This window comes from Liolophura sinensis, chromosome 2, assembly GCF_032854445.1.
Source record: "Liolophura sinensis isolate JHLJ2023 chromosome 2, CUHK_Ljap_v2, whole genome shotgun sequence".
Classification (NCBI taxonomy): Eukaryota; Metazoa; Mollusca; class Polyplacophora; order Chitonida; family Chitonidae; genus Liolophura; species Liolophura sinensis.
In genome coordinates this window covers 7,640,939-7,668,060 of record NC_088296.1, presented here as the reverse complement: position 1 = coordinate 7,668,060, position 27,122 = coordinate 7,640,939, and the positions used below count along the sequence as shown (strand labels likewise).

Sequence of the window (27,122 nt, the reverse complement as noted above, 5' to 3'; positions counted from 1 at the left end):
GAACATTTTAGTTTGGAATATTTATTTAGAACATTAGAAAATTAACGTGTTATTATTGTTACATATTTAACAGTAGTTTTACATTTTTTTGTCCTTTAGTCGACGTTCTTCTACAAAATCTTGTGAGACAATTGTAGTAGACGTTCTAGCAGGGAGCTATTTTTGTCAGTAAGTTTAAGGTTTCAAACAACTTAACAAAACAATACTTTGCACTCGCTTCACGATACATGCCATACACCTACATCTTAGAGACAGACCACATGACGTACTGTAAAAATAAACAATACTGGCATGTTTGTTAAGCAGTCGTGTATACATTTCCTACTTACGTCCCGAAAGAACAGTTTTACCTAAAAACAACTTGCTCATATATGTGGGCCACGCTGGACGCGGACTGTGGCCGTTCCGTTTCTGGGGCAACTTCCCGACAGGGGCGGTTACGTCCTCTGTTTTGAACTACAAAGACTTCATTCTCGTAAAAGTGCTCATCTCTTGCACCAGATTCATTATGGGCACCCCTCTGAGAATGCCGACACCGCCTGGAGGTAAAATGCAATATTAGCTGCTTTAACTTCTTTTTAAAGACTAACACTCATTCTTAGTTTATTTCCAAGAGACAATTGACCTATTGTTCTACCGTCATTATACTATTATAATCATACATATTTAAAGTGTTCTAAATTACCCCGGAACAATAGAAACATATTCTTGCTTGACCAAAATGTTTTTTTTTCAAACTCACTCTAGCGAACATAAGTATATTTTGCATTTTTCAAATAAGGTGCAAACTCTGGTAACAGGACAAGTTGTAAGAAAATTTCCCCCTTTGACCAGCTTTAAGAAGCTATGGACAAGGTTGACTTCTGTTGCGAAAAGAAGCCATTTTTTTAGTATTCATTTCATGGCAGTGAATTCGAAAAAAATCGTAGAACTCAGTATAATACATTTTACTCACCGAACAATAACAACAATTACCACGATAACTATGCCAATGATAGCTTCGCCAACTCCTACAGCCACACCAACGATTAGGGCTCGATTGTCCAGTCCTGAGAGGAAATATATGAGAAATTAATATAAATTTTAATAGTCCAGTCATATCAGGGCTCCATAGCACTACAACCTATGGTCTGGTCTTAAACTGTTAATCCGGTAAATCACGGCTGAGAGACCTTGATTAAAACGCAATGAATGATTTGTGATCACACATAAACCGATCCGTCGACGCCTGAATAAAATCAAAGCACTATTGGATTATAATGTACATAGGATTTGGGAAGACGCTAGTGAGGAGTGACCCCAACGAAACCCGGTCGATTAGGATTGCCAAGATACCTGACGACTCGTCTCTCGATAAATCCATCATTTTCAACGATTTACGATGAGCGCAGGTTGTCTTATTCCTATTTAAATTGTCGCAAAAATACTGCCGGTCATGCTAATGGCGGACTCCAAAATATCACAAGCTATGCCGTGAGCGTTCCATTGATTGTATTTGCTTTATTGGCCGCTGCCTATCCGAAATTTAAAAGATTGTAATTCAGAAGACTGATCAACTGTTCTGAGCTACCGATCGACTGTTCTGGGCTACTGATCGACAAATCTGGGTTACCAATCGATTGTTCTGGGCTACCGATCAACTGTTCTGGGCTACCCATCCACTGATCTGGGCTACGAATCGACTGTTCTGGGCTACCGATCAACTGTTCTTGGCCACCGCTCGATTGTTCCGGGCTACCGATCGACTGCCAGTTGCAGGCCGTGTGCAAATATACACAATAGAGATGATCTTATAAACAATATGGAGTGTTTCCAGCAAGGTACCGGCTGGTACGCGTATATCCTCTAAATAATGCACCGTCCTGTTGTTTGCTGGTAAAACAAATGGGCATGAACATGTTTACGTACTAGGTTTGTTTTGAATGGTTCATATATACAGTTGAAATATCGGCATTTCCCTCAGTCAGAACGGGACTACTTCAGATAGCTTAGGGATATCACATTTACGTTTACAAAACTTCACGCAAGGTATCTAGGTCAGCTGTTCAGCTTGACATTGTTTGGTCTAAAATTGTTTACTTCTGCAGAGGTGTGAAGTGAATGTTTAGCGGTACTGGGTTGCACAACAAATATTGACACTGCGGTGGTAAACCCTTAAACTTTAAATCCAAGTTCAGCTGCAGAAGGCTTAGGCGAGACACTATCCAGTGTACAAAGGTAAACGTGTTATACAGAATAATGAATACATATATACTTTCAGATTTAGTGTTTTCTTTACAGAGACGATGTTTAACTCATCTCGATCACCTGTTACATATACTTGTATACAGATTCGCCTTGAACTGGATGTGCAAAATCGATGACTTTGATTTTATATATACATATAATGCCACAATGCATGTAGCATATATAAATGACCTTGCATTTTGTAACAAACCTGGGTAAGAAAACTGACATATTACAGAGAAACAAGCTTTACATAAAAACCTAGTAGAGTTCTACTTTAAAAATATTCATAGACTTACCTTTCGATTCGGCATTTGAATCTGACGTTTGTATTTTGCACAGCACTGGGGTATTTGTGGAATGTTCGTCTAAACAGAAACCAAAGTGGCTGCAAAGTGTTTTTACTTGAAAAGGCATTTTTCTCAATTCCTTCCCATTCCATTTTTTTGTAATTACAAGGTATGGTGAACATCTGATGACATACTAATGGCTGGGGGATACTGATGACCTAGCAATGGATAATGTATATCGATAGCACATTAAAGGCCGATAACATTCAAACAGAATATATAATTTTATGAAAAATGAAACACTACGAATAGTGCACCAAGTTGGGTTCCACTTTGACGAACTAAAAATTACAAAGGTACAAAAAGGGATGTGTTTTCATAAAAATGTCATAATTCGAGGACTTCCCAAGCTGACGAGTCGTTTGTGATGCACAGACAGTTTTGTTTATGTGATTAGATTTGTGTGGAGAAACTGGGTCGAACCCGGAGGAAACCCACGACCATCCGCAGGTGGTTGGAAAGTCTTCCCAAGTACGACCGGAGTTCAGTAAACAAAACGTGTGTTGATATTAAGTGTAAAAAGCCCACTTGTAAAAACTTGTAAAAATATTTGTCTATTCCAGCCTAGACTATTCCGACATTCATTCATGTATACCACTGGTTAAACTTAAAAGTTGCCTTCCAAGTTGATAATAACATCTAAGGGAAGCTATGACACCAGTTGGGGCCTCCGTGGCCGAGGTAGATGGCACACCAGCACGGCACAGTGACCCATGAGTCTCTTGCCAGTGCGGTTACTATGAGTTCAAGTCTAACTTATACTGGCTTTCTTTCCGGGCCTGTGTGGGAAGGTCTGGCAGCAACCTGCGGAAGGTCATTGGTTTCCCCCAGAGATCTGCCCAATTTCCTCCTCAAGGTACCATAGTGCTTACGACTGTCGTACAAGTGAAGTATTCTTTAATACAGCGTAAAACACTAATTAAATGAATAAATATAACATCAGTTACTTAAGAAACGTGTCAGAAGCAATACATAGATAATAAATAAGACTGGTAACGTGTGAACGAGGAAGTCGACAGTTTTTAATGATGTAAAAAAAAAAACAGTTGATATTCATTTCTCGAGGAACTACCGAAAAAAAAACCCTTTTAGAATTGTCCTCGGTACTCGATCCGGCTGGCGTCTAATCCGACGCCTCTTTCAGGTACTAAACACTTCACAATAGCCTAATTATTATATAGCTCAACTCTCTTAATTACAGTGTGGAAGGCCAAACTCATTATGCTCCAGATGCCAGTGAAAACCAGGCTCTCTCACAAAACACACAACACATTGGGGGTTTTGTAGACGAGATGCAGTATAACAATTACATCCAGTTGCTACTAGTACATACGAAAAAAATGCATGATCTCAATGATTGCAGCGAGCTCTTTGGATAGAAACCATCCAAAGCTGTATAATAAATATTATAAGAAAATACAACCGGTATCCCTGTGGAGAACAAAAGCTCGAAACTGCAGTTGGAATACAAGGATAAAAAGTGATAAGATTTTATTGTTTTTCTTACACGTGTTCTCCACATCAGAACGTTAAACTTTTCACTCAAAAGGTAGTAAAGACATAATCTCTTGGTTAAAACTGTCACAATTGCTTTGTTCTTACATGAAATTGACGAGAATTTACTTGATGCCTGCGTTTTGTCTGATATCTGGGTAGTCATGGTAGTCAGAGAGATACCCGCTGCAAAATACACAAATAAGTATTTTAGACTGTAACCCTGAAATACGTATTTCAGACTCTAAGCGTGGGTGATTTTAGTTTTTTAGAACAGCCACTGAAATGTACCAACTTGGAACTCCGTACTTTTACCACAGCAATGCTCCAACTGGAAACCCCTTACTTTTACCACCATATTGCCCCAACCGACAACTCTGTACATTTACCACTCCAGTGTCTCGACAAATAACTCGATACATTTACCACTCCAATGTCCTGACTGGTAATTGGGTACATTGACCACAACAATGGCGCGACAAATAACTGTTTACATTTAACACAGAATAAAATACAATCGATATCCCTGAAGAGAAAGAAAGCTCGAAACTGCAGTTAGAATACAAGGATACGAAACGTTAAGATTTGGCTATTTTGTTTTCTTATACATATTCTCCACGTCAAACATTAAACTTTTCATTCAAAAAGTAGTAAAGACATGATATATTTGTGACAACTGTCACAATTATTTTTGTTCTTACTTGAAGTTGACAATAATTCAGTTGGTGTCTGCGTTTTGTCCTGTATCCGGGTAGTCATGGCAGGCGAAGAGATATCCGCTGCAAAATACAGAAATAAGTATTCCAGACTGGCAACTCCGTGCTTTTACCACTACAGTGTCCCGACTGGAAACTCCGTACTTTTATGAGTACATTGTCCCAAATAGCAACTCCGTACCTTTTACGATTACATTGTTCCAACTGGCACCTCCAAAATATCTCGGCAAGCAACTCTGTACTTTTGCCACTAAACACTACAATGTTTCATCTGGTAAATCCATACATTTAACAAAACGATGTTAAAACTTGGAACTTAGTTGTATTTTCACACTACAATGTCTCAACTGGCAACTCGGTATTTTTACGACTACGGTGTCTCAATTAAATATTCCGGTCCGGTATCTGGGTAGTAGTGGTAGTCGAAGAGATACCCGCTGCAAAACACAGAAATAATTATTCGAGACTGTAAGCCTGGGTGATTTCAGTTAATTACAACAACCACTAAAATGTCCCAACTGGCAACTCCGTACTTTTACGACTACATTGTCCCAGCTGGAAACTCCGAATTTTTACCACCACAATGTCTCGACAAGCAACTCGGTACATTTGCCACTACAAAGTTGGAAGAGGCAAATCCGTACTTTTACCACTACGGTCCCTCAACTTGGAACTTCGTATATTTTACCACCACAATATCTCATCGGGAATTTCCATTATTTTACCACTACAGCGTCTCAACTGACAACTTCGTACTTTTATGACGACAATGCCCCAACTGACAACCCCGTATTGTTACCACTACGTTGTCTCCTCCGACAACACCGCACATTAAACACTACATTGTTTCATCTGGTAAATCCGTACATTGACCACGACAATGGCTCCACAAATAACTGTTTACATTTAACACAGAATAAAATACAATCGATATCCCTGAAGAGAAAGAAAGCTCGAAACTGCAGTTAGAATACAAGGATACGAAACGTTAAGATTTGGCTATTTTGTTTTCTTATACATATTCTCCACGTCAAACATTAAACTTTTCATTCAAAAAGTAGTAAAGACATGATATATTTGTGACAACTGTCACAATTATTTTTGTTCTTACTTGAAGTTGACAATAATTCAGTTGGTGTCTGCGTTTTGTCCTGTATCCGGGTAGTCATGGCAGGCGAAGAGATATCCGCTGCAAAATACAGAATCGCCATCACCATTATTAAACGGATTGAGATTGGACAATGCACTTGGTACTTGCAAATCGTTCAGGTTGGAGGAAACCGGCCAGAGCCATGGAAAACATTACCTCTGAAAAAAGTTATTATACAACTGTTTGTTTGCACATAATAGTGTTAAGACAATGTATAAGTTGATCCTGCCAAATAAATATTTAGGTAATTCATTCATAACTCATTGCAGTATTGCACAATTGTTCAAACTCTTAGCGTCACCCAAAATACTGGCCAATATTGTGAAAATGCAAGGGTACACTCGTCAATCACCACATTTATGGTTGAGTGACAACACATTTATCCATAAACCGATTTCTGTTTCTAAGAAAGCAAAACATTTATCAAGAGATGTTTATGTTATGTTATGTTTTATTTTATTTTGTGACATCTTTAACATTGCAGAAGTAATTCTCTGGATTGCAGAGATTTTCTTAATAATTTAACGTTCCTTTCCGGCGGTAAGTGGGAAGATCATCTGCGGATGACCGTGGGTTTCCCACGGGCTCTGCCCGGTTTCTTCCCGCCATAAAGCTGACCCCTGTCGTATAAGTGAAATAATCTTGAGTACGGCGTAAAACACCAATCAAATAAAAAATAAATTAATAATAATTTAACGCTGTATGGACACTTCAATATTTACACGGTCATCATTCAAGTAAATTATTAAAAGGTGCGTCTTGCTGTTAAAAACAGTTGCCTTTTTAAATGGGTTTAACTCACCATATATCTAAGCTTAGTATTCGTGCAATGTAACTTGTATAATTAAGCGGTGATGTTCGCAGTTTTGAGCGCACATAACCGTGGTGTTCGTTATGTTGAGTTCACAGAAACGTGTTGTTTTTTATTTTGAGCGGACAGAACCGTGTTGCTCGTTGCTTTGAGCGCACCTAATTGCGATGTTCATTACATTGAAAACACAAAGCTAGATTGATGCAGACGGTTACATGACGCCTCATGTTGCTTTGTCTTTCTAGATACAGGCGAATTTAGCCAATTTATGAAACTTTGAAGGAGCAGAAAATGTAATAATGACGCCAAAATCAGAAGAAAGTGCGTGGACACCTATCTTTAAGGAGAAAAGTGCATTTGGAAATGTTTGTGTGTGAGGAATATACGTAATTGGTGGGCATATATGTAGTCTTTGCATAATTAAGTTCTAAAAATGCGTGTCTAATAAATTTATTTAAATGTAAATTTGTTGTTGATGGTAGATGCATTTTGTCTCAACTTTGTCAAACATTTGAGCAAACGTATGTACCAAGTATTGATTCTTTACCGTTTTTCAAAGTGAATTATCTTTCTGAAAACACTTTTTCCACGCCCACTTAACATCAATATTTGCTGTTTTGAGAGTAGTTGCACAATATCAGCAAATCTACCTGGAGTATTCAAGCAGACAAGCCCAACGTCCTCGGTGTGTTGACAGTTATTTACTCCCCATGCGTTATGGGAACACTGGGATATATCAGTTTCCCCTCCGGAGCAAACAACGTCATCCAGCCACATCTGCCCACTTCCGGCTCCAAATCTGGAATTCACCACTTGATAACCAGAGCTATAAAAAAAAAACAGAAAAATTGAGCTGACATCGGGGTGACGGAATGTTGAATACGAGAACTACACAAATTGCAAAGACAAATGTGCCGCGGCTTCACACCCGTTCTAGGACAGGGTATGGAAAATCTTACTGAAGTCTCAGGGGCATGTTGTACAAATTTCGGTGTGGTTTGAACCGTTATGGGTGTCTGTATGCATGTAGGTAGTTGTGTGTATTAGAGTATGTACGCCCACTTCCTGTAGGTAGTGGTGTGTACCAGAGTATGTACGCCCACTTCCTGTAGGTAGTGGTGTGTACCAGAGTACGTACACCCACTTCCTGTAGGTAGTAGTGTGTATCAGAGTATGTACGCCCACTTCCTGTAGGTAGTGGTGTGTACCAGAGTATGTACGCCCACTTCCTGTAGGTAGTTGTGTGTACCAGAGTATGTACGCCCACTTCCTGTAGGTAGTTGTGTGTATTAGAGTATGTACGCCCACTTCCTGTAGGTAGTAGTGTGTATCAGAGTATGTACGCCCACTTCCTGTAGGTAGTGGTGTGTACCAGAGTATGTACGCCCACTTCCTGTAGGTAGTGGTGTGTACTAGAGTACGTACACCCACTTCCTGTAGGTAGTAGTGTGTATCAGAGTATGTACGCCCACTTCCTGTAGGTAGTGGTGTGTACCAGAGTACGTACGCCCACTTCCTGTAGGTAGTAGTGTGTATCAGAGTATGTACGCCCACTTCCTGTAGGTAGTGGTGTGTACCAGAGTATGTACGCCCACTTCCTGTAGGTAGTGGTGTGTACCAGAGTATGTACGCCCACTTCCTGTAGGTAGTAGTGTGTATCAGAGTATGTACGCCCACTTCCTGTAGGTAGTAGTGTTGTTCAGAGTACGTACGTCCACTCCCTTTAAGTTTCCGTTGGTCAGCTTATCTTTGTCAGCACCGAGTGGTCACGAAGCGTACGCCTTTTGCCTTGACACCACTGGTGTGGTCAAGGTGATCTGATCTTGGTTCCAGTGCGTGCATGGTACATGCACTTATGTCAAGTGTGTGCCTCTTAAGAAGAAATGAATAAAAGCAATGGGAAGTCTGCAATCCGCAGTGTTGTTCTTCTGTCAACTGGTCTTTAAAGCCAATACCCAGTCAAATATTGGGACGACCCTGGAGTTCTGTGGGTATATACAAAAAGCGCCCCTAAACTAATAAAGTGACAAGCCCTAAAAAATAGGTTGCACAAAATAGGTTGCCAAAGTTTGCAATGTGTCTACGGGAGTTACCACGAAAAATCACCACCTTTGCACACAGAAACTACAGACATGACCTGGGCAAGGCAACGCTCCTATTTGTCATGCACGCAGCTGCCATGGTGCTAAGGGACGCGTAATCAGCTGCTATCTAAGCATTTACATGAACGGTTAGAACAAAACCCTGAGGTTAACTGACAAGACCGTATTTCACCGGTTATATGTGACCATTTCTTAAGTATCACACTGTCGTCGCTGCTGTGGATATACCCTCCATGCCCTACGTCTTTCATAGTATAAATCCTATTAGATTTTATAGTATGAATCCTTTTAGATGCGAATACGCTACGACTCTGACCTTGGCATGAAAGCGCTCTTTTGGGTGCTATCTTACGTTAACCACCGACTCACATAACTTTGTACAATAATCATACTGCTAGGTACAAAATGTTTTTTCTTACCTAAAACCAAGAAGACTGCAAATCACTCTGACTGTGTTGGGAGTGAATGAGTCATCACAAACTGTTCCCCACAAGTTGTTGTAGAACACTTCCAGACGTCCACTTAGACTTTCATTATTTCCAAACCCATTAACTAGCTTTAAGGGGGTTTCTGTGGGTAGCACATCAAACAGAACAATTTAAATCAGTCCAATTCAAGCAAACTCATGACAATCACGCCATCACTGGCCTTGCCGTCAAAAGTTTTTTTCTCTCTCTCTCTTTTTTTTCAACAACACGGGAGTAAAAGTAACGTTCCCTAATGATAAAATGAATATTATTTTTATAGCCCAATCATATCAGGACTACATTGCACGACTACCTATGGTCTTGTCTTGAACTGTTGATCCGGTATATCGCGGCAAATAGACCTTAATTAAAACCCAAGAAAGGGTTTGTGATTACAGATAAACCGATCCTTCGACGTCTGCATACACTCAAAAAGGCCATTGTAGTATAATGTGCCTAGGATATGCGAAGATGTAAGTGAGGAGCGACCCGAACGAAGCCCAACCGATTCTGATTACCAAGACACCTGACGACTCGTCTCTCGATGAATCCAATATTTTTAACGATTTACGACGGGCGCAGGTTGTTTGACTCCTAAGTGTAGATTTTGTATGTCAATAACTTAATTCTACAGAAATATCAAAGCTTAGTGTTTTAAATGTGTAAGTGTTTAAATTGACTGACTGAGTCCTGTGTTATGATATATGGTAAACTTTTTCGTATTCTGACCCATGCAAAAAAAACTTACGAAATAGATAATAATATTGACGAGAAATCCCTACAATTACGTGTATGTCCAAATCGTGACCTAAGCTGCAGAGCTGCTACAAACTAAGTTTGACCTGTATATTAACTTTTTTCTGTTCAGATTCCCGTGATGTCAAGCAGTTTTCGCTGGACGCACAGGTAGCAGAGCATTTGACCTTGTGGACTGACTAAATACACAGCGTCAATCCGAATGTACACAAATTTAAACTGTCCAAAATACTGTCGACCACGCTGGACGCGCACTCCAAATTATCACGAGTTATGCCGTGGGCCTCGCATCGATTGTATTGACTTCTCTGACTGCTGACTATCCAAAATTCTGAAGCTTGAATCAATTCCGGTTACTTTCCTTTTCAAAGATTTAACTCCCCCAAGTGTGGGCATCTCTTCTTAAGTTCAGTAATAAACGAATGTTGTCTTTCAATAAGTCAGTTTCTAAACCTCAGAAGCAAAGTGGAATGATTCAAAAGTAGTTATCCTTTCAAGAAATTTGATGTCAGGCAGCTGACAAACTCCTGACTTCAAACCACATAGAGCTAGCATATTATGGACTGTGAAATGTCACCTCCTTAAATAAGTTCGGTATTTAACTCCTGCAGCTTCATTAACATATGAGCAAACTCATTCAGGAAGCATTGATTCTCTTCCCGACTACATTTTATCGGCATCCATTTAACCTCAGTTTTTATTATTTTGAGAGTTGATGCACAATGTCAGCAAATTTACCTAGAGTATTCAAGCAGACAAGCCCAACGTCCTCGTTATGGTGGCAGTTATTTACTCCCCATGCGTTATGGGAACACTGGGATATATCAGTTTCCCCTCCGGAGCAAACAACGTCATCAAGCCAAATTTGCCCACTTCCGGCTCCAAATCTGGAATTCACCACTTGATAACCAGAACTATAAAACAAAAAAACAGAAAAAATTGAGCTGACATCGGGGTGACGGAATGTGGAATACGAGAACTACACAAATTGCAAAGACAAATGTGCCGCGGCTTCACACCTGTTCCAGGACACTGTATGGAAGATCTTAATGAGGTCTCAGGTACATGTGTCTATGGGTGTTACCACGAAAAATCACGACTTTGACACGCAGCAACTACAGGAATGGCGCGAGTAATGCAGCGCTCCTATTTGCCACGCACGCAGCTGTCATGGTGCTAAGGGACGTACAATTTGCTGCTACCTAAGCATTTACATGAACGGTTAGAACACAAGGTAAACTGACGAGATCGTATTTCACCGGTTATATGTGATCATTTGCTAAGTATCACACTGCCGTCGCTGCTGTGGATTTACTCTCTGTTGTTGAACGTATTTTATGGTATGAATCCTATTGTTGCATTAGATGCGACTACGCTACGACTCTGACCTTGGCATGAAAGCGCTCTTTTGGGTGCTATATTACGTTCACCACCGTCTCACATAACTTTGTACAATAATCATTCTGTTACGTGCAAAATGTTATTTCTTACCTGAAACCAAGGAGACTGCAAATCACTCTGGCAGTGTTGAGAGTGAATGAGTCGTCACAAACTGTTCCCCATATGTTGTTGTAGAACACTTCCAGACGTCCAGTTAGACTTTCATTATTTCCAAACCCATTAACTAGCTTTAAGGGGGTTTCTGTGGGTAGCACATCAAACGGAACAATTTAGATCATTCCAATTCAAGCAAACTCATGACAATCACGCCATCACTGGCCTTGCCGTCAAAAGTTTTTTCTCTCTCTCTCTTTTTTGTTCAACAACACGGGAGTGAAAGTAACGTTCCCTAATGATAAAATGAATATTATTTTCATATCAGGACTACATTGCACGACTACCTATGGTATTGCCTTGAACTGTTGATCCGGTATATCAAGGCAAATAGACCTGAATTAAAACCCAAGAAAGGGTTTGTGATTACACATAAACCGATCCTTCGACGTCTGCATACACTCAAAAAGGCCATTGTAGTATAATGTGCCTAGGATATGCGAAGATGTAAGTGAGGAGCGACCCGAACGAAGCCCAACCGATTCTGATTGCCAAGACACCTGACGACTCAGGTGACGACTCTGGAAGAATCTAACATTTTCAACGGTTTACGACGGGCGCAGGTTGTTTGACTCCTAAGTGTAGATTTGTATGTCATTAACTTAATTCTAGAGAAATATCATAGCTTAGTGTTTTAAATGTGTAAGTGTTTTAATTGACTGACTGAGTTCTGTGTTATGATATATGGTAAACTTTTTCGTATTCTGACCCATGCAAAAAAAACTTACGAAATAGATAATAATATTGACGAAAAACCCGTACAATTACGTGTATGTCCAAATCGTGACCTAAGCTGCAGAGCTGCTACAAACTAAGTTTGACCTGTATATTACCTTTTTTCTGTTCAGATTCCCGTGATGTCAAGCAGTTTTCGCTGGACGCACAGGTAGCAGAGCATTTGACCTTGTGGACTGACTAAATACACAGCGTCAATCCGAATGTACACAAATTTAAACCGTCAAAAATACTGTCGACCACGCTGGACGCGCACTCCAAATTATCACGAGTTATGCCGTGGGCCTCGCATCGATTGTATTGACTTCTCTGACTGCTGACTATCCAAAATTCTGAAGCTTGAATCAATTCCGGTTACTTTCCTTTTCAAAGATTTAACTCCCCCAAGTGTGGGCATCTCTTCTTAAGTTCAGTAATAAACGAATGTTGTCTTTCAATAAGTCAGTTTCTAAACCTCAGAAGCAAAGTGGAATGATTCAAAAGTAGTTATCCTTTCAAGAAATTTGATGTCAGGCAGCTGACAAACTCCTGACTTCAAACCACATAGAGCTAGCATATTATGGACTGTGAAATGTCACCTCCTTAAATAAGTTCGGTATTTAACTCCTGCAGCTTAATTAACATTTGAGCAAACTCATTCAGGAAGCATTGATTCTCTTCCCGACTACATTTTATCGGCACCCATTTAACCTCAGTTTTTATTATTTCGAGAGTTGATGCACAATGTCAGCAAATTTACCTACAGTATTAAAGCAGACAAGCCCAACGTCCTCGTTATGGTGACAGTTATTTACTCCCCATGCGTTATGGGAACACTGGGATATATCAGTTTCCCCTCCGGAGCAAACAACGTCATCAAGCCAAATTTGCCCACTTCCGGCTCCAAATCTGGAATTCACCACTTGATAACCAGAACTATAAAACAAAAAAACAGAAAAAATTGAGCTGACATCGGGGTGACGGAATGTGGAATACGAGAACTACACAAATTGCAAAGACAAATGTGCCGCGGCTTCACACCTGTTCCAGGACACTGTATGGAAGATCTTAATGAGGTCTCAGGTACATGTGTCTATGGGTGTTACCACGAAAAATTACGACTTTGACACGCAGCAACTACAGGAATGGCGCGAGTAATGCAGCGCTCCTATTTGTCACGCACGCAGCTGTCATGGTGCTAAGGGACGTACAATTTGCTGCTACCTAAGCATTTACATGAACGGTTAGAACAAAAGGTAAACTGACGAGATCGTATTTCACCGGTTATATGTGATCATTTGCTAAGTATCACACTGCCGTCGCTGCTGTGGATTTACTCTCTGTTGTTGAACGTATTTTATGGTATGAATCCTATTGTTGTATTAGATGCGACTACGCTACGACTCTGACCTTGGCATGAAAGCGCTCTTTTGGGTGCTATCTTACGTTCACCACCGTCTCACATAACTTTGTACAATAATCATTCTGTTACGTGCAAAATGTTATTTCTTACCTGAAACCAAGGAGACTGCAAATCACTCTGGCAGTGTTGAGAGTGAATGAGTCGTCACAAACTGTTCCCCATATGTTGTTGTAGAGCACTTCCAGACGTCCCCTTAGACTTTCTTTATTTCCAAACCCACTACTTAGCCTAAAGGGAGGTCCTGTGGATTGCAGATCAAAAAGAACATTTTAGATCAGTCCAATTCAAGCAAACTCATGACAATCACACCGTCACTGGCCTTGCTGTCAAAAATGATTTTTTTTTTCTGACAACAAAGGCATAAAAGTAACGTTTCCTAATAATAAAATGAATATTATTTTTATAGCCCAATCATATCAGGACTACATTGCACGACTACCTATGGTCTTGTCTTGAACTGTTGATCCGGTATATCGCGGCAAATAGACCTTAATTAAAACCCAAGAAATGAAGTCCAATTCAAGCAAACTCATGACCATCACACCATCACTGACCTAGGCGCCAAAATTTTTTTTATTATTACTTTATAGAAAACACGGGCGTCAAAATAACGTTCACCCAGACGACTATGCAAGAGTTGATCCCTATCTGAATGGGACAGGTGAGAACTGGTTTCGTCAGGAAAGAGTACAATTCGCCACCAGTGTGCAGGGCGTCTGACTTGTTGTGTGCACCACTGTAACCTTGATTGACGATGTTGTGGCGTCAATGACGGACATATCGCAGGACAACGTGCGCTCAGCCCAATATCCCGCAGACGATTTCTTACGATTTGTGGGTATGTGCGACAATGTGAGCCTTAACTTACTCGAGCTGTTCCTATAGCTGGTTGACGTCTGTTTCTGATGTGTGTCAAAAATAATTAACTCATCTTACGCAGGTGTCGTTGGCGTTGCTGTTACAATGCATTCGGCTTGCGACTTCCTGTTGCGGTAATCCTGCGTCAAGCATACCAACCGCCTGACTACCTTAGTATAACTTTAGGATGACAATCGAGTGAGGCGAAAGGGGCAAATAACAGCGCGCAGAGGCGTTAAATTCTATTCATGAGGCAAAAGTTTCTCGAGATCAGTGTGCTTAATGTCATAGTTAATTTATTGTGTGAATGCGTTATCCAAAGTGTGGGATGTTCTTGTAGAATCTTATTTGTTCAAATGGTCAAAAATTCAGAAAACTTTAATGCACAGTAACTTTCTTGATTGAGTGTACACAGTCTGTTTTTAAAAACCAGTCGCCAGTATCAAGCATGCAAATATGACACTTGTCTTTGAATAATAATGACGTCAACCAACACAATGAAGTCTTGTTTTCGAAACTTCATGTTGCCAAAATTTGTGAATTATAAAAAGCAAACAAAAACTAAAAGAACTCTTTTAGGAGCCATGCCCTTTTTAAAGAGTAAATTTTATGTTTATTTATAAATTTCTGTGACACAACGGTTCGTCGTCCATAAAAATTCATTTATAATCTCTACGAGTTTTTTTCTCATCAGATTATCATCAGATTATTTTTTTTGAAATGAAATCCAGGCGACGTCAGCAATAATATGTTTGGTTATCCGAATGCTACAAGCAAGCAATATATACATTACCAGAATACTTTCCTGGAATCTGTACACAATATATGCTTTACCAGGGTACTTTCCTGGAATCTGTACACGATATATACCTTACCAGAGTACTTTCCTGGAATCCTTTCGCAGACAAGTCCAACGTCCTCGTTATGTTGACAGTTATGTACTCCCCAAGCGTTATGGGAACACTGGGATATATCAGTCTCCCATCCTACACAAACAACGTCATCTAGCCAAATCTGTCCACTCCCGGCTCCAAATACACGACTTGTAACAAAATACCCAAAGCTGTAACATATCAGCGTAAATGAGTTAACACAAGAGAGTTATGGAAACACACTGAATGTTCACAGCGTTGAATATAGGACAGAATCCCAATTATATTCAAAACATAGATAACATATTCTGACACTAAGACAACGTTCTTAAAGGTTCCGTTTGATATGACGACAAATAGTTTGCTGGTTTGTGACTTCAGTTTTAAATTTTACTTTCGATTGGCTTTATTTCACGGATCGAATTCCCTACCATTCTTGCAGTTATAAACTGATATGCTCTGTGTATATCCTCCACAAACCAATGAACGTTGAAGTTTTGAAATATAACTGTTATATACAAATAGATATATTTGCATGTAACAAAATACCAAGGTCAAAATTTACTTCTGGCGAAAATAAATACCAACGATCCTATTTCGATGACGTTGAATGACTATCAAATCTGACGACATTTAACACACATGTTTAAAAAAAGAAGGAAGACATTTGCTAGGATGATACATGGTTATTAAAATCAGTTTCAGTTGATAAGATACAACACCTGAAGCCTAGAGTGCGGCAAATAACACCGGCGGTGCGTTCATTGAACTTGTCGTCACACACTGTTCCCCACTTGTTATTGTAGAAGACTTCTAAACGCCCTGAGTAAAGCTGAAGTGCTCTGTTACCTTTAGTCAATCGTGTTCGAGTAGATCCTGAAATAGAGGATCTGGTACGGTAAGGCTGAGAATCGGCCCCAGAGAGGTACGATGAGAGAGTGCAAAGGATCTGGTACGGTAAGGCGGTGAATCGGCCCCAGAGAGGTACGATAAGAAAGTGCAAAGGACCTGGTACGAAAAGGCGGAGAATCGGTCCCAGAGAGGTACGATAAGAAAGTGCAAAGGACCTGGTACGAAAAGGCGGAGAATCGGCCCCAGAGAGGTACGATAAGAAAGTGCAAAGGATCTGGTACGGTAAAGCGGAGAATCGGCCCCAGAGAGGTAAGATAAGAAAGTGCAAAGGATCTGGAACGGTAAAGCGGAGAATCGGTCCCAGAAAAGTACGATAAGAAAGTGTAAATGATCTGGTACGGTAAGGTGGTGAATCGGCCCCAGAGAGGTACGATGAGAGAGTGCAAAGGATCTGGTATGGTAAAGCAGAGAATCAGCCTCAGAGAGGCACGATGAGAGAGTGCAAAGGATCTGGTACGGTAAGGCGGTGAATCGGCCCCAGAGAGGTACGATAAGAAAGTGCAAAGGACCTGGTACAGTAAGGCGGAGAATCGGCCCGAGAGAGGTACGATAAGAAAGTGCAAAGTACCTGGCACGAAAAAGCGGAGAATTGGCCCAGAGAGGTAAAACGAGAAGAACGTGCAAAGGACCTGATACAGTAAGGAGCAGAATCGGCCACAGACAGGTACAAGAAAGTGCAATTTTCAATATGCAACCACAAGTATAAAACTTGGTCGAAGCACCCATAAAAGTTATGGCCATAAAAGACATGGTTGCTCAGTAATATCTCGCCAAAAATACACTCTCGATCAAAAACTCCAATTTTTCCTTCAAACGAGGCAATGTGCCTTTAATTCACAGTATAAATATCTACTTTAACCGAAAAATCATCTTCACTGAAAGTTTCATGTGTGTAAATCCACGCGATAATTTTCATTTTAGCTAACATTTGTCTTCATTTGTAAAAGAAAAGTTTATAATGTGCTCAGTTTTTTTCTCATATTTTGGCAAGGTTAAAGTCCGTATTTCTGCTATAGTCTGTCGGGCATTCTTCACAGTACATTGAACTAACGAAGCCACATTCGGCAACACATTTTTCCTCGAAGAAGACTTCGTGTTTGATTTTTTTTATTTTTTTGGCAACTTTCTTTTTGTGTGAGTGAAAATATAGATCGTCTTGCATGAAATAAATTTTACCGTGAATTAGAGTGGATAATTTTTAAGACATAATATAACGTAATGTGTGGCAACTATGGCGAAATCGTTCCTGGGTCCTGGTTGAGGGCACATGCCGTAATCTAGCTGTCAGTTACATGTCATGCGTAGCGCAAGCATGGAGCTGAACATTTGTTGTATATTTATTCAGTTCATTAGTGCATAACTGCGTGCTCAAGAATTTTTCAGAATGTCACCTTTGTGGTGCAGTGATGTTCCCCACTTCTCAGTGTCCAATGCAATAAAGGATCTTTTAGCCCCACTTGAACAGGCTTCCAATTTTTCTATTCTATGATCTGTGCATGGCATCAATGCCTTCTTGCCATAACACCAAAAGAAATGTAAAGCGGAACTAAAAACAGAAATTGGCTTACCAGTGTGCCAGCAGCTGTCAGTCACAGCTATAATCAGTTTCGCTTCTTGAGGTGCACAGATTCTTGCACGGGGCCGATTCTCCGTCTTACCATACCATGTCGTTTTCTTTTTATGAAATCTTTATAAAGGCAAAAGCCAGTCAAGATAACGTAATCACAAGGACAACCCATATAGTTTCCATTTTATTAGAACTTCACTGAAATATGTTCAAACCACTGAGGTGGGCGTTATAGACAGCACTGATGATGTCACAATGAGGTCTAATTTACTTTTACCACTTATACATTCCCATGTAAACATAATTCTTGTGAACCGATCATGTCATTGTCAGAATATATACGAAGTTAATCCAGTCAAACATTTACTGGTTGTTAAAGTGTAACGAAACGAGTGGACCAGTCCGTTGTTGTCAGTCTCATGTTCAGACTGAGTTTATTAAGCGCAGTCGGCATATCGGGGCAATCTCAAGTCACGCAGATATTGGCGTGACAAGGCTGGGGCTCTTGAAACCTAAACTACATGTAGGTGGAAGGCGTGGTTTTGCGGTAGTTGCCAGACTGAATAAATATCTCTCTGTCGACTTAACGGCGCCGATTACAGATACCGTACAAAACGTTATTGATTGCGGTTCCTTGTGAGAGTCCCCACTAAACGCTATCGACAGCTAATCGACAGCTAAACTAATTTAATTTTGAAGTTAAAAGTTAGAATGCAAATATTTAATGAACAAATGCAAATGCATAAAGACTTTTCACTGCAAGTTTTACCTAGATGTACATTAACCACTGAAGCAGGTAGCTCTAGCGACTTCAGTACTACATGTTAGCCTGTCTAAGATTTTAGTACTTGATAAGACGCCTTCTAACGTCACCGCAAATACAGAAATGTTTCTGAGCATATTGAACGCGCTAACATCAGTTCTCAGTGGAAATATGTATAAATTAATAATATGTAAAATAAAATTTTTGTCTTGTAGTGGCAGGGTCAGTCCATCCCGTCAGAGTGATGAGGCCACCAAAGTATCATGCCTAAGACACCTCACATGACACCCCACCCAGTCGCATTATACTGACACCGGCTCAATCAGTTATGCTTCCTTGCTCTCAGTGGTGAGCGCCAAACGAGACAGAAGCATGTATCACTTATAACATCCTTGATATGACTCGACCCTGGTTCGATTCCAAGGTTTCCTGAATTTGTTGTCATTTTTTATCTGATTTTGTCATTTTCTCTTACAGGAAACACTGAATTACTCACGTGTTATGTTCGAACAAAATAAGGCCTATTTATGTGTCCCTTTTTGACAACCTTGTCACTAAAAGCCAATTCTTAAGTTTATATTGAATGTACTAAACAATCAAAGAAAAGTCTATTATTTTCACTATTATTTGTAACCAAAGCTACATTGAGGTACACTGATCATAACATAACTCTTACTTTAGGTGAGGAAGTCTGACAGCAGCCTGCGGATAGTCGTGGATTTCCTCCTGGCGCTGCCTAGTTTCTTCACACAATAATGCTGGCTGCCGTCGCATAAGTATTCTCGAGTGTGGAGTAAAACACCATTCAGATGAATAAATATTTATTTATTTATTTGATTGGTCTTTTACGCCATACTCAAGAATATTTCACTTACACGACGGCGGCCAGCATTATGGTGGGAGCAAACCGGGCACAGCCCGGGGGAAACCTATGACCACCTTCAGGTTGCCGGAAGGCACATGCGACCGGAGAAGAAGCCAGCATGAGCTGGACTTGAACTCACAGCGACCGCATTGGTGAGGGGCTCCTGGATTATTACGCAGCCCTAGCGCGCTAACCGACTGAGCCATGGAGGCCCCCTCATTAATGAATGAATGAATGAATGAATGAATGAATGAATGAACGAACGAACGAACGAACGAACGAACGAACGAACGAACGAACGAACGAACGAACGAACGAACGAACGAATTAAATGACATTTACGTTGTATCTCAATGCAGTCAATCAACTTAAAAAGTTATCAAGTGGATTAAATTGTTGTCAAAATTTCCACAATTTCTGCAGAACGTTTTTGGCATAAATAAAAGTTTGTTTCAAAATTACAACGTTCTTCTTGCATGCTTGGTGACAGAATGATGCAAATTTTCTCAACCTTGGCAGAGTAAGAAGATCAACCTTTGTCAAGATTTTTACGGTTGTCTCTCACAGACTGGGCAAAACATGCAACAAAGCTTATTGACCTCGAAAAGTTTATTTTAAAAATGGCTGTATGCCCCTGCACTGAAAAAATTATTGTGTTAAATTTAACAGAAATTCTGTTATCTGAGAGATGACAGAATGTATTCTGTGATTATAACACAAAATTGTGTTATATTCAACATAAATTCTGTTAGTCTAATAAAATGGTTGTGTTGAATCAATAGATTATGTGTGTTATATTTGACAGAATAATCTGCTGCAAGAAGAGAATACATTCTAGCATGACTCAGATAATTCCATTAAAGCAAGGTAGTTGGGTCAAGGTTTAAAAATTGAAACTCCACAGTAAGATAGAGTTTGCTGAATACAGCTGTGGTGCGAAATTACAGTTTTCAGGTATGTCCCATATCCATGTGGTAAGACTCCAAACTTTCAATTTTCGGGCCGAATTTTCCAGGCGACAGCGTGCTTGTTTACAAACGACCAATCGGGTGTTGTGGTCATATGACGCAATAGCTGTCAATCAATATCCCGATAGACGACAAAGGCTACAGGAGAGAAAATACGAGCGAGTCCGCGAGGAAGAAAACGACCAAGAAAAGAGGGAGACATAAGTTGAGATTGAGAGAAGGAAGTATTGAAAAGAAAGATGGACAGATAAGATGCAATCAAAACTGAAAATATCCAGTAAGCCCTTCTTGAGCGCCTAATTATATAATTGATTGTATATGAAAAATGTTGGTGAACGGACAATAAAGCGCAACTGTCTCATAATCTATCGGTGAGATCTAACGCTTGTAAAAGTTGAACTGTCAGCTCAGCACATCGCTCTCGTGAGCGACACACATTAGGCTTAATTCAGTCCAGAAGTTCAGGCGATCGGAAAATTTCGTTGTCACGACACTCCGATAATCGGCCATGACGGATGTAAAAAACCCGCTTATACAAACATAATACCTTTCCCAACCTATCCGACTTCCTCGTTTTAAACGACCTGTTGTGGTGAAATTGACTATAGATGTGATTGACAGCTGCTGATACACTCTTAAAGCCACTTCTTTTTCAGTTCGGTTATACTCTTTTTCTGGTATGTGACAAGCATTCTAGTTACAAAGCTCTAAACATACACTGAAACAAAAAAATCGTGAACTGCTCCAGTCCCACTGAAATATCACAGGCTTCATCAGAGGCTGTAGAGGTTGGAAAATCACTGCACCACACATGTAACCTTCTGAAAAGTTACTGAGCTCGCAGTTATGCACCGATTAATTATATACGTACACAAGAAATGTTCAGTTTTAAACTTCCACTACGCATAACATGCTTATGTCAGTAATAGCTAAGAGGACCACATGTGCTCTCAACCAGGAATCACGTAAAATGTCGCCATAGTTGCCACACGTTACGCGATACCTTCATTTAACTTAATAATTCTAATTCATGATAACACCGATTCAATGCACGACATCCCATATCTTTGATCCAAAAAAGGGAGAAGAACTACAAAGATTAGAACTCCCCCTAGAGTTGCCACATGTTATCCACAGTGAATTGTGTAGTTCACTGTACTATGAAAAAATGCCTGTCAGTCTATGGCCGAAATAAATTTTTAAACTCGCCAAAACATGACAAAACTGAACGCATTATAGAGTTCGTGTTTTACACAATAAGATCAACGTTAGCCAGAACGAGACTTTGAAAGCACTTAGAAACACAAACATAAAAGTTTCACCAAAAATATTTTTCTGGTTGACGTTCGTCAAAGATTATTGATCTAGAGTACTTTTTTGACGGGTTATTGCCAAGCAACCTTTTCTAGCCATACATATTTTTGGGTGATTCGACCAAGTTTTATACTTCTGATTTGTAAATTTAAAGAACTGTTCCGGGATTTTGAAATTTACTCTACATGTAGACAAACCATATAGATAACTAACTCCTCAGTAGAAGTGCTTCAGCAGAGATTTTTCCTATATACCTAATAATGCACGTATATGCAGCCAGCCCAAGATGAGCATGTAGCTGATAAGCATGTGTAGACCTACATGAGGGTTGACACGTTCACAGTATAGTCCTTATCATGGGGGAGCGACCCTAAATGAGACTTGACCCAGTTAGCTACCAGGGACTGAATACAGATGACCGACTAGAACACAGAAAAGAACTTCTTGCGTAAGCCTCGCGCACACACAATTTGTTTATAAAGGCAACGTTTTGGGCATCTTAAAACAGGATCAAACAAACTGACCCATACATATCACATGACCACCTTGCAATGACGTCCTGTCGCGCCTGTGACGAGCCATGTCATTAATTTGCTGAAAAATTTAACATTTGAATCCACCGATCTGGCGTTTGACTAGACAGATCCTTGTGCAAACAAATTTCATGGTTTAATTTTTCCCTATTATTGTTGATTTATTGCTGTGTTCAGTGTACTAAAACAAGGTGATTATAAATGTGTGGCCTCCAAATGAACATAAGTCTGTCTGTATATGTGTCTGGGATTTCAAAACGCGTGAAATATCTCGCCAAGGTGATATCGAAAAGAGACAAAGTCTATCGACATCTGGACCTGTAATGCAATACAGGGATCATCAATGCATTTTGTGGACATTAAACAACGATCAGTCCTTCCTTACCTAGAGCATCAACCTGCTCTTGTCGGGCACAGTAACCGTAAAGTTGGGTTTGCATACCGATTGTTTGACCAAATTACTACTATGCGGCATTGTATAAGGATAAGCGCAGTGGTTCGCTTAGTGGCTATCATAATTAAATAATAATTATGCTGATTAAATAATAATAATATTAATATCAGCTGATGATTTATTGTTACGTTTGTTTAGGATAAGTTTTGCAGCAGTTTTTTGAAGTTTATATACTCGATCAAGTAGGCCTTTGGAACAGCTGCCCCAGATAGGGATAGTCTTGTTTTAAAGGGAAGAAAAGGCTTCTGCCTCCTCAGTATTGACAATAGCTTAGACACAGTACTGCACACTGAGTCAACGTGACTTTGCCTTGAAAGTGTACGGTCTATATGCAGGCCAAGAAGCTTCCAATTCCGTACATTTTCAATTGTCTGGCCATTGACTCTGACATTGAGGGAATACTGATGACAGTTTATTAACTTCTGGGTAGTTCCAGTAAGGATGGACTTTGTTTTGGACACATTAAGAAGAATTTTATTTTCAAAGCACCACTGATTAATAAGTTCCATATTAGAACTTAAATCTGATTGAATTTCGGATAAGGATTTGGAAGCGTTGTACATTGTGGCGTCATCAGCATAAAACTCAGTGCCACAGCCGGAAACATCTAAACAACAGACGTTTAAGTATATTATGAATAGTAAAGTGCCAAGAATAGAACCCTGAGGTACTCCTGATTTGACGTTTAGAGATGAAGACAACTTGTTGTTGATACTAACTTTGTGTGATTAACATTCGAGGTAAGCAGTTATCCATTTCATTGCTAGGTTGGAGAATCTATATATTTATTCAATCTTTTAATAAGAATCTGATGGTCAGCAAGGTCAAAAGCCTTTTTAAAGTCGATCATGACGGAACCTACGATTTTGTCGTCGTCTAATGCTTTACGTCAATGTTTTGACATTTTGGTAAGAACAGTGAAAGCCAGATTGGTTGTCGTTTAAGAGGTTGTTGTTAGAGAGGATCTCATAGAGATGACTATGTGCTTGGCGTTATAAAAAAATTTTTGCAGACTGACTGACAATCGTATTTCTGGGACAAAGAAATCATTATTTCTATATCCTGGTTTGCTTAGTCAGTGCCTTACTGACACTTTGAACGTTTGAAATCTTAATGGCTACTTAAAAGTCATTGACTGATTCTGCTTATTATATACGCTAATTAAAAAGTCACACTTCCCCAGGGCAGGTAGAATAAATTACTATCCGTATTAATGTTGCATTTTTTCTTTACTTCGTGTATACTACATTGTCAGACTGATCTTCTTGCTAACAAACTAGTCATGCCGATTAAATGTTGCTAACAGTATAAGAGATAGACAGGCAGGCATTGAAAAACAAAAAAAAACTCACCTATGACTGGTGCAGTAAGCAACGTTACCATCACCGCTACTACGCACGTCCAACGGTCAAGATTTGCACACCTAACCGTCATTCTCAATTGTTTCACCACCTAAGCGGGTGAGTAAACATAGTTATATTTATTGATTTATTTGATTGTACTCTAGTATGTTTCACTTATACCACTGCGGAAATTATTATGGTGAGAGACCTTCGCGTGTGCCGCCGGAGAAGCTATATTTATACGTATTATTACGTGTAAGTATCCATCTAAAATATAAAATCGAGTTATTTATATTCCTTGAGTGTGTCTTAGCATAGATGTATTACCACATGTAATATCGTTAACCAATATACGATGATAATAATAAAAAAAATAATAATAGGTGATCACCGTTGCATTCCGAAAAACTAACATGCGGTTCTGGATCCTGTATTTATTTATTTGACAGATGTTTTACGCCGTGATATAGAATATTTCACTTATACAACGGGAGCCAGCGTTACGGACATCGGGCAGTCGAACAGGGTTCGGAGGAAACGCGTGATGTCTTGCAGGTTGCTGACAGACCTTCAAACGTACTTGATTTTTATGAGTGTATGTGCCAATTGGACAGGATGTCATGTTTTGATGATGGTAGAATGAATTGTGCTAATATATCCAACAGGTATGCTTTTGTATAATAATTTTCTGTAATTCTAGCAGTAACACTTTTCTGGTGTGAGGGCTGTTCATAACATACTATTCCTTTTGAATTACATCACTGTGAGGCTATACAATCTCACACTAAAAGGATACGAGGCAGCCATCGGGGAATTAGCCCATGGTTGATGCATGAAACAGGTCTAAAATGTCATTTGAGAACTGTGCAATATATAACATATGGGCGCACATGTGCTTGTAATGAAGTACACGTGGTTGTAATGAAACACATGCGGTTGTAGTGAAGTACATGTGGTTGTAATGAAGTAACAATTTTAGCATAGGTATATATGTTACAACTAAATAAAAATGCCCCAGTTTTCATTTTGGAAAATTTGATGCTGTTTTTGGACTCTCTGGAATCATGAATTAGACATGAAGAATAGTGTGCCCCAGGAACATAATTTGTACAAGGCAAGCATCTTAGTGATTCTAAACTTTGTGCAAAAAGATCTTTTTGTGCTTTGGCATGCCATCCTTCATGGTCAACAATAAATTTGTCTTTTTGTTTCGAAAACATCAGTTGTGCCGTGATACGTAAGGGGTAATTACAGGTGTGGGCCTACATCAACGAGAGTAAAACCAGAGCAGCGGTGACAGTGTGATAGCTGGCAAATGGCAACACTGCAACGGTGAAATATGGTTTCTTGTCAGTTTACTTTAAGTAGGGCTTTATTTGGCACTTAAGGCATTTATTCATGTAAATACTTAAACAGTATCAAATTGCAAGTCGTCTATAGCACCATGGCTTTAACATAGCTAGGGAAGGGTGAAGGAATGCAGTGATGTTAACTGCGGCCTAATAGATGCCACTGGTCTAGAATTATTCAAAATGCCAACATTACGTTTCGTGGTAATAGTGCAGCTGTGATCAATTGTTCACGATTTCTTATTCGTGAATCCATTTTTTTGTGCCCGGATTGTCATTTCCCTTCATATTAATGTTTTTCTTTTTCTGAACTGCACAATTTCCACAAAATACAAAAAAAAAATTTTAAACGTTTTTTTTACACAAGTAGTTAAATATTCCATTCCACTGACATGCAACGTTACCACCTACAGCCTGAGTTCAACAGGTCGGCATGAAGGACGATATACACTTTATATACATAACGAGCGCAAACAAACAACACTTAGTGACTTTCTGTCAGAATAACACGGCGATGACCCAGTTTCCGATTTGCGGTTTACTCATAACTGACAGTTATTACTGGCATATTGATCGTGCTCTATCCTGTACACGCCGATTCGGCAATGGACCAAAGATTCGCATAAGCGCCATTTCGTTGACATAGCTAATAGTATGCCTGCCAATGGTAATCAAAATTAAAATAATTTTTCAAAATTATGACACTCAAAATTAAGGATTTTGACCTTCAATGAGTAACATTTTTACTGCAGTTATCACAGCGTGCATCTGTATATAGGGATATACATGAAGATGTAAAAAGAGACGGATCTGTGTTAACCATAAACTGGATTTAGCTAAGACGTTGACTCATGCGTGTCATAGTCATGTGACATTCGGACACTGGGTGTACTACTCAGGCATAAATATAAGAGATATGGAACTTTGTAGGGGTTGAAACCAAAAAAAAGTTTCCTTATGAAGTCATTTTGCCACATGAAGATATTTGACATGATCGTCAAAATTTTGAAGTAAAATTGCCCTTAAGTTTTCATAGTTGCCATATGTAGGTCTGCCGATACATGTAAAGTGAAGTAAGACACCCTCAAATTTAACGGGATACTCCACAGAGAGAGTAAATTCCCGTGCTCTGCCCGGTTTCCTGCCACCATAACATTAACTACTGTCGTGTAAGTTAAATATTTTAGAGTACAGCGTACAACACCAATCAAATAAATCAACAATTACAGCTAGACTGCATGGTTTTATGTCTGTAACGTCATATTTTATTTTACACAGGCAGACTACATGCCCCATATTTTAATCTTTCACAACAAGATTCGCGCTCGTAAAAAACGTTACTGCGTATGCGGAGCGATATATGCGGTTGACGCTTTTATTCTCTATCTTGGTAAATATAGGTAGATGTGTTAGCATATCAGTTAACCAAGTGACCCAATAATACAATGAAATGAAATTATAAAATCATTACATTAGTCTGTTTGGTTTAACGATAACTTACCTTGCGTGCTAATGAAGGTTAACACAGCGAGTACAAGACTGGGCCCCGACAAACAAAAAA

At 39.6% G+C, this 27,122-nt stretch overlaps 1 protein-coding gene across 3 annotated transcripts; it reads right to left on the bottom strand.

Annotated features, from left to right (window-relative positions):
- LOC135462833 (deleted in malignant brain tumors 1 protein-like) lies at positions 1-27,122 on the bottom strand. 3 transcript variants are annotated; one of them, XM_064740116.1, is made up of 16 exons: positions 27,063-27,122; positions 24,222-24,321; positions 16,216-16,369; positions 15,497-15,684; positions 13,854-14,004; positions 13,101-13,276; positions 11,564-11,714; positions 10,811-10,986; positions 9,269-9,419; positions 7,398-7,573; positions 5,898-5,975; positions 4,772-4,849; positions 4,179-4,256; positions 2,526-2,594; positions 956-1,049; positions 1-539 (listed from the first exon to the last, which is right to left on the bottom strand). In XM_064740116.1, exons 2-16 carry the CDS (start codon positions 24,301-24,303, stop codon positions 347-349), a joined length of 1,995 nt encoding a protein of 664 aa, XP_064596186.1. In that variant the 5' UTR covers positions 24,304-24,321; positions 27,063-27,122; the 3' UTR covers positions 1-346. The 3 variants fall into 3 exon arrangements, with proteins under 3 accessions (XP_064596186.1, XP_064596188.1, XP_064596187.1); XM_064740118.1 differs by lacking the exon at positions 4,179-4,256; XM_064740117.1 differs by lacking the exon at positions 5,898-5,975.